General features: G+C 43.3%; 1 protein-coding gene across 1 annotated transcript; it reads right to left on the bottom strand.

Annotated features, from left to right (window-relative positions):
• Nucleotides 1–2,457: 2,457 nt before the first annotated feature.
• LOC105445439 (paraneoplastic antigen Ma3-like) lies at nt 2,458–3,267 on the bottom strand. The gene has a single exon (XM_011680982.2). It carries the CDS (start codon nt 3,265–3,267, stop codon nt 2,458–2,460), a length of 810 nt encoding a protein of 269 aa, XP_011679284.2.
• Nucleotides 3,268–9,025: the final 5,758 nt, after the last annotated feature.

Here is a 9,025-nt window from a genome sequence, read left to right as displayed (position 1 = left end):
CATTTCAACATATGGACTATCTTCCACGTCAACATGTAGGGCATAATTAACTACCGCCTGGAATGCTTCAACTGAAATTGGGGGTTCACTATCTACTGGGGACTCGGTACTACAGGTGGGCTGGGGTTGTCTAGAAAGAGCATCGGCGTCAATGTTAAGCTTACCGGAGCGATATGTCAGAGTAATATCATAATTCGCTAAGGCTGCTAGCCAACGTTGCCCTGTTGCATCAAGCTTCGCCGTGGTTAGAACATAAGTGAGAGGATTATTATCTGTACAAACATGTACTTTGTTTCCATACAGAAAATCATGGAACTTATCAGTCACGGCCCATTTCAAAGCTAAAAACTCTAACTTGTGAGCAGGGGCGTTCCTTTCACTCTTATTCAAGGAACGACTGGCGTATGCTATGACCCTTTCCTTCCCGTTTGCATCTAGTTGATATAGGGCTGCACCCAGTCCAGTAGTACTTGCATCTGTATGCAATATGAAAGACTTATCAAAATCAACATATGCCAACACAGGGGGGCTCATCAGTTTTTCTTTCAACAACTGAAATGCCTTTTCACATTCGGGGGTCCACTTCCAGGGAGGGGATTTGTGTGGGGGGTTTCTACGGTTACCTTTCCTCTTACGGGGTCCACCCAGGAGATCATGCAGGGGTGTGGCTATCTTAGCAAATCCAGGGATGAATTTCCTGTAATAGCTCGCAAATCCAAGAAAAGAACGAGCCTCTCGGACACAAGTAGGGGTAGCCCAACTTCTAACAGATTCAATTTTGTCTGGGTCAGTTTCGATTCCTCTATCTGAAATGATGTGGCCCAAATATTTCACTCTGGTTTGGAGGAGTTTACATTTGGATGCTTTTAGTTTGAACCCATTTTCAGCGAGGCGCTTAATGACGGTTTCTAGTCTACTAACTTGTTCATCGACAGTTCTCCCATACACTATTATGTCATCTAAATAAACGACACAACAAGTGTGATTTAAGTCTCCTAGGCATTTCTCCATCGCCCTTTGAAAAGTACTGGGAGCATTGCAAAGTCCGAAAGGCATGCGATTGCACTCCCACAGTCCGAGCGGAGGGGGAAGTACAAAGGCAGTTTTGTGCTTATCTTTCTCCTCAACTTCTAGTTGCCAATATCCAGATTTAAGATCTAAGGAGCTAAACCACTTTGCACCATGGAGCATTTGGAGTGTCTCGTCTATTCTGGGCAAAGCATAGGAATCGCGAATTGTTCGCTGATTGAGCTTGCGGAAATCTATGCAAAACCTTAAAGTTCCATCTTTCTTGCGAACAAGAACGACGGGACTTGCGTATGGGGAGAATGATTCCCTAACGACGCCGGCTTCATGCATAGATCTTATGTGTTCCCGTACTTCTTCGTACATTGAGGGGGGGATCCGCCGGTACCTCTCTCGAAATGGCTGCGCATCATTGAGGGGGATAGTGTGTTTGATGATGCTACTTCGCCCTAGATCATGATCGGATGTGCTAAAGGCATGGGAGTATTTGCCCAAAACCTTTTTCACCTTATCTACATCATAGGGGGAGGCAGGAGAGTCCGAAAAATCTAATCCCTCTATAACATCATCACCACCTCTCATTTCCTCGGGAGTTACCACGCTTTGCTTGTTTGTCTGAATGGGCCCTTGCACTTCACACACATATAGATCACCTAGAATCTGGCGTCTGTATAACCAAATGGGACTGTCAGTATGATTCTCAATCAAAATAGGGACACACCTAGATTGCTGCCGCTCGCGATCAACAACTATGACATTCTGATTTACCACCAGGCCAGTGGGGAAATCACGTATACGGGGTTCTAACATTGCTGCATATGCATATCCTACGCAAGGAAGCGATACTTCACCCGGCACAACTACTGCCTGTTTTGCAGGAATCTTAACAGCTTTTTTTGGCTGCGATCCTAACAGCGCCGAGTCTGCCTTCCACGGTCGCCGGTATCGGTCGTTGCATACATGCATACACTTCTTTCCAAGTAGGGGTCAAGTCCGTATGTGATTCGAAATCATGGCCATAATCAGCATGTCCTATCTCAATACACGATTGAATAACATTTGTACCTACACATAATGGGACCTTTCGATTATATGGGGTATCGGGGACAATCAACACAGGGGCAACTAATTCCTGGGGGGCGGGGAGGGAACCTGGGAGATGAATGGAAACTTCTACATATCCTAAATAGGGGACAGGCAATCCATTTGCACCTTCAACCTTAATAAGGTTTTCAAGTGAATGGAGAGGGGTACCTTTAAGATTACATGCATAAAATGATTTACACAGAGTCGTAACTTGGGAGCCAGTGTCAATCAAGCATTTGGATCTATGTCCATCAATAACGAACAAAGCTTCATTTGCTGGACCAACCATTTTCTTCATCGTAGCTGGGGAAGGGGGGACATTACTAGAATTAACCTGCACCTGGTCTACCGCCTGTCCCACGGCAGAGACCTGTTTTCGTTTAAACTAAACTGTGTGTCTTGGTGGGGCATGGGGGAAGAATGATGGGACATGAGAGGGGGAGGATTGGACATGAGGGGAGGAGGATGGGGCATGTTGTCATGAGGGGGCATTGTTCCTGCATGCATATGGTGCTGGGCAAATAGGGGAGGGGGCCGTCCATTAGGGGCTCTCATTTTTGGGGCATCACACTCTCTCGCAAAGTGACCCTGCTGGCCGCAGTTATAGCAGGGCCCCCTAGGGCCACGGGGACGATTGACTGGGGGTTGGGATCTACTATCTGTATTCCTATCTCTATTCATTTCCATTTGCTTTAGTTTTTCTCTTATGTATTTTACCTCCCTTTCTAAGTCGGATCGGTTGTTGTCTACTTGGTTGGAATGTGCACCAACCCGGGTGCGGGGACGCTGGGAGGGGGCATGAAACTCGCCAAAGTCCCGACTCTCTTGCTCTGCTAGCCTAGCTGCTCGAACGAGAGCGTCGAACGAACCTATCGACTCATACTTATGGCGTAGCGCCTGTTTGAGCTGCTCGTCGCAAAGCCCCTTCCAGAATACAACTTTGATTGTATCGTCCTTTGCACTTCTTGATATGCCCTGCCTTTGTTCGGCTTTATCTACGATAAGTTGGAGGCGCGCACTATAGGCAGCAATTGATTCCGATTGCTCCTGTTTGCTCGAGTACAGTTGCTGAAGCAGCACTGCACCAGTCTCCACCGTCCCATAAAACCCCTCTAGTTTGTCAACTATTTCTATTACAGATATATCAAGGCCCATATTTAACACAAGCTGGCCCGCTTCTCCCCTCAGCGACCTCCTTACCAATCGCGCAAGGCTTTCAGGACTGAGGCCCTCATCCCTCTGAAGGCACTCAACCTCGTGCCGCCATACTTCAAATGGGACCTCACCTCCCTTGTGCTTTTGGTCCCCGGAAAATAGTGAGAGCTTCTGCGAATTTTGGATGACGGTTTGGATTTTTTGACTTGGACTTGAACTGTCACTAAGGTTACTGTGCATAACAAGGTGGGATCGGGGGACCTCCCTTACCTCCAATTCATTTACACCGAGCAACTTCCCATTCAAACTGGAAATCGCACGCTGAGCGTTGCTACAATTTTCATACGCACAATGGGCACTCCCAGTAAATTCATTTGTAAGAGAATCCTTCCCAAATTGAATGTTGATTATCTCTCCAACTTCCTCGAGAAAATCTTTCAACTCTTTTTCTTTTGTGTTTGGGTCCAACTTTCTGACCAATACCACACAATCCCCTTTGATACCAGCCATTTTTCGGAAGAAAAAAAAGAAAGTATACTCTAAATAGTTCCCAAAACAAAACAACTGAATTCCGAAAGTAAAATATTTAAAAAAAAAAAAAAAGCAAAGGTAGGATTAATTTGTATCACCCAGTTTGGAAAGGATAAAATATTATGCCCACAAATAAATTCACATTCAACACAACAACAATAGGGCAATAGTATCTACCTGGTCGATACACAAAAAGGAAAACAAAACTTCCACAACACTAGTATGACTCACTCGATCACACACATTCCTTTCACTACCACATCAACACTCACACCAGAAAACAAAGTCTGCTGATAAGGGGGATATAAAAAAAATTTACGGAGACCAATTCAGAAAATGAAGGGAACTCTATCCTGGCTACTTTACAGACAAGGCAAAAGTGTGAAATTTATCAACTCTCTACACAACTGAAACACTACATATACAAGCACTTTTACTGACAGGGACTTGGCATCAAACCTGTCTTTTATAAAACTATTTTGGGGGCGTTACAGCTTTTTGAAATATTTAAAACCAAAATCCTACTAGAGCATTCGTGCTGATAACGCGAAGGTCGTGGGTTCCGTCTAACGGCCACGCCACGCCGTCTTCTATTATGATGAAATAATAGAATCGAGCTCCGAGTGAAATCAGGTTTTTGTATTGGTCCGCTAGCTATATGACTTTCACTCGGGGGTGGGTTAGTCTCAAATAGACCACTGTGTCAGTGTATGATATTATATTATTAAAATATAAAATACAAAGAGACAAATCCAGAAATAAAGTGCTTGGACACGATTTGAATTACGATGTCACTTGGTAATTATTTAATTAATATGAATGACAAATCTCATCCATCAAATCAAAATAATAGAAATAATACAATTTATATATAAATGTTGCAATAAATATAATTGCAAAGTATTCTTAAGAGTTAAAGAGCGACTTAATTCTTACTTAATTAGTTACAGTCTAATGGGGAAGGGGAAGGGATAGGTTAATGGAAATGAAGTTAGTAATTATGGCCACTTAGCTCGCTGATATTTCGATCGAGGACTTGACTTGGAACGGGATGCGACTGGGACGAACTTGGACGAGACTGGGAGGAACTTGACTTGGAGGAACTTGACTTGGCGGGAACAAAGCTGGACTTGACTTGGCGGGACTGGAGCTTGACGGGTACGGGAACGAAGCTGGACGTGACTTTATACTATGCTGGATACAGTTCTTTTATAGCGTGGAACACACACTTTCCCAAATGCCTTGAGCCGAAGTTGACATTGAGTTGACTTTAAAATACGGAAGGTGTATTTCAGAATTTCCTCAACCTCTCGAAGTGTCTACACTGTTACTCGCTGATATTTCTCCAAAGTCCAAATCTTGAAGTATGTTGTATACTCGATATTTGAAGCATTGATGATTATTAAAGATGTATTAGCAGGAGAAGGGTTTCGGATGAGGAGGTTCCAGGTGGGGGTTTCCAAGTGAGGGGGTTCCAAGTGAGGGGGTTCCAAGTGAGGATTTCATGCAGGGGATGGGGGTTTTATACCTAATTACATATTCACAATCTCGATTCTGAGATCTCCTCCTACAAAATATTCTTACCCTAAACTTAACTATTTCATTATTATTACTGTAGGTGACTGGGCGGGTATAATACTTGATGGACACTCAAACAGTGTTCCTAGACCATTAGTCCTAACATTCTAATTGGGCAAAAGTAAAAATAAGGGGAAGGAGTAGAAAATACAAATGCTCATTGGTCAGTTGTGGATATTCCTGCTACTACTTTCTTTGGTGACTCAGCTCCTTTACCAAGAAAACAAATGTTTTGTCTTCCAGCTCAAACTGGTATGCAGAGGGATAATTAATTTGCCTGTTTTCCCACTATTTGCCTGTTCATAATCAGTCAACACAAACACTGGTTGAATATGGGCTTTGTCTACTAACATCCTATTCTTGGAATCTTTGGACCAGTGGAAAATGACCAGGTATCATCTCACTGTAGTTCGCTGACCTCAGTTAGGAAGAAAGATGATGAAATAGGAGAGGGAAAGAGAAAGAGAGAGAGAGAGAGGTTATCGTCTCACTGTAGTTTGCTGACCTCCAGTCGAGAGGATGATGCAATAAAAGAGAGAGAGAGAGGGGTGGGGGTTACCTGGTTTAAAGGGAGATATCTCTACTTCGCTACACATGTTTGGATAATAATCAATTAATGTGAATTTAAATTAGGATTTTAATTTAAATTCAGAATCTAATGAGACCCCATTTGAACCCCATCCTCCAATGGCACCACTGCCCCCCCCCCCTCTCTCTCTCTCTCTCTATGGCTAGACCTACATTACGCAATTGTGCAAACTGAAACGTCATGACCAGTTATATGGTTAGATGGACGGACAAATTATTTTTAGATGATGATCACCACAGAATGAAGGAACGAAAGTAGCAACAAAGAATATATAGAAGGAAACAAAGAATTCAAGAAATTGAAAGAATTCCGTCAATGAAAATCGCTCGCGGCGTGTTTGTTTATTATACGCAGGCGACCGTTATGCACTAATTCGTATCGACTACCGATCGATGCTATCGACTAGAATCAGCTAAAGCGCGCAACCGTTAGACAGGTTCAACTAATGGAATCTTAACCTAGATACTGTTCCGAGAAGAAACACTTTTGACGCTCACGGCACTAGCTCAATATGTACTAGCTTGCCTCACAAGTAACAGAATAATTCAAAAATATATATGCTAGGATTATCATAATGTTTCAATCAGATGGAGATATGAACGTATTATTTACATAAAAATAGCACACCATTTATACCGTGATTGCAATTTCGCACGAAAACTAATTTTCAGCGGATTGCATATTTTGCAAGTATTTTTTGTTTTGTTCATCCCAGACGTTTTCGATTTTGTTTGTAATCACCACCAGAATAACGTAACCCTGGGACGTCACATTATTTCCTGATAACTTAATCTCTTAATCTAAGCCACAATCGATTTCGTGATAATCCTGATAATCCTGGTAATTGGCGTGACGCATGGATTGTTTTCTCTTTTAAAGTTTGTTGTTCATATCCACCGTTGTTCTTATTGAAATTAACCTTGACAAAACATTGATCAAATTAAATTGATTTTCACCCAATTATTCCTATCCGAACTACTTCTTGATAGAAAGTTTCGCGAAATTCTCAAATTAAGAGAGGACCATTGCCATTGTTGTAAAAGGAAAGACGTTAATAGTCTAAGCTTGTGGGAGCTCCAGCCCCTGGACCATACCAGGGGCCATAAGGCTGGCCCCTAAATGCTCATCTGATCGTTGTTTAATTTCTAAAACCAATGAGCTTAATTGTGCTCCGCCCCCTGGACTCCATGCCAATTAGTGACTTGCCAGTGTCATAAATAAGGTATCAAAATGTGCTCATCTTACCGTAATTAAATGCCTAAAACCATTGAGCTTCGGGGGCTCCGCCCTGTACCCAGCCAGGGGCCCTAACGCGGCCCCTTGAATGCTCATCGGACCGTTATTAAATGCCTCAAATCCCTGTGCTTCCGGTGTCTCCGCCCCTTGCCCCCCCCCAAAAAAAAAAAACGTTTTTGCTCATTGCGCCACAAATTGACGTTTCCCGTATATATACTTTAAAATACTTACTTACTTGACTTAGGTGCATAGGACGGTGTGTCCCCTTGCTCCCCTACGAGAAATCATGTTCCAGTCTGATCTGTCCTGGGCTCGTTGCTCTGCCTCTTGTGTGGATAATCCCACATCGTATTGAACCTGGTCCTTCCATCTCTTTGGAGGGCGTCCCCGAGGTCTGCGTCCATTAAAGTCATTTTGGAATGCTTGGTATGGTAGGCGGTGATGCGGCATGCGTAAAACATGGCCAAACCATTTCAAGCAACGTTTGGTTATTTCCTCGCATATGGTGCTTGGGATGTTCAGTCTCTGCCTGATCTCTTCGTTCCTAATCTTGTCCATTAGGTGAACTCCAAGGATGGTCCGGAGACACCTCATTTCAAATACTTCAAGCTTATTTCTATCAGATTTTCGGAGAGTCCAGGATTCTGCTCCATATGTGGCAATAGGGAGGATAAGTGCTCTGTAGATCCTGACTTTGAGACTCCTAGAAATATCTTGGTTGGACCAGATGGCACTTTTCAGTCTTCCGAATGCCCAAGCAGCCAGTCGTGTACGTCTCTTCACGTCCTCTTCTATGGATGGAACTGTGCTGCCGAGAAAGACAAATTTTTCCACTTTCTCAATGTTGGTGTTGTTAAGTGAAATATCTTGATGATCCTCTGTCATGACTTTGCATTTTGTTGCATTGATTTTCATACCCCATCTTCTACAAGCCTTCTCCAGTTCATTTGTTGAGATTTGGAGGTTTTCAAATATGAGTTCCATCAGGGTGGTGTCATCTGCATATCTGATGTTGTTGATACGCATGTCACCCATCTGTATTCCACTTTCTAGTTGTTGGATGTCCTTCATCACATATTCCAGGAATAGGTTGAAGAGACTTGGAGAGAGGAGGCAGCCTTGTCTTACCCCAGTTATGACATCAAACCATTCAGTTATCTTTCCATTCACCATAACAGAGCATTTGGTTTGTTTGTACATGCTCTCTATGAGGTCAACTAAGGGCTTGTCCACTCCAATGGAACGCAGACATTTCCAAAGAGCTTCTCGCCATATGGTATCAAATGCTGCTTTAAAGTCAACAAAGTTCAGGTGGATTGGTATCCTTCTTTCTCTGGCCTTTTCGATGATCTGTCTGACGACAAACACAGCATCTGTGGTGCCCCTAAGACTTCTGAATCCACATTGTTCCTCCGTCAGATGATTCTCGATAGTTCCTTGGATTCTCATGAGGACCATTCTACAGAAAACTTTCCCGGGTATTGAGAGTAGAGTTATAGCTCTGTAGTTGGATGGATCCAGCTTGTCTCCTTTCTTAAACACTGGGGTGATAAGACCCTTGCTCCAGTCTTCCGGGGTTTCACCTTCCGACCATGCTGCATTTATTATTTTGAGCAGGAGTTGTCTCATTGGTTGTCCACCAGCCTTTAGAGTTTCAGCAGCTATTTTGTCCCACCCGCAGGCCTTGTTGTTCTTCAATAGTTTTATTGCCGTCTCTACTTCTTCAATTGTGAAAGGTTCACTTGGATTATCTGTAGGTTGTGGGTCAGGTATGGTCAGAAGAGCATTTTCGTCCCTTGGAAATTGCGTGTTAAGGTGAATGCT

The sequence above is a fragment of the Strongylocentrotus purpuratus genome, unplaced genomic scaffold, assembly GCF_000002235.5.
Source record: "Strongylocentrotus purpuratus isolate Spur 01 unplaced genomic scaffold, Spur_5.0 spur5_scaffold_13, whole genome shotgun sequence".
Lineage (NCBI taxonomy): Eukaryota > Metazoa > Echinodermata > Echinoidea > Camarodonta > Strongylocentrotidae > Strongylocentrotus > Strongylocentrotus purpuratus.
Note: the sequence above shows the minus strand (reverse complement) of the source record. Positions and strands in the feature narration are given on the sequence as shown.

Bases quoted from the DNA above. Each gene is read 5' to 3' on its own strand.
- LOC105445439 (XM_011680982.2), bottom strand. From the start codon at position 3,267: ATGGGCCTTGATATATCTGTAATAGAAATAGTTGACAAACTAGAGGGG.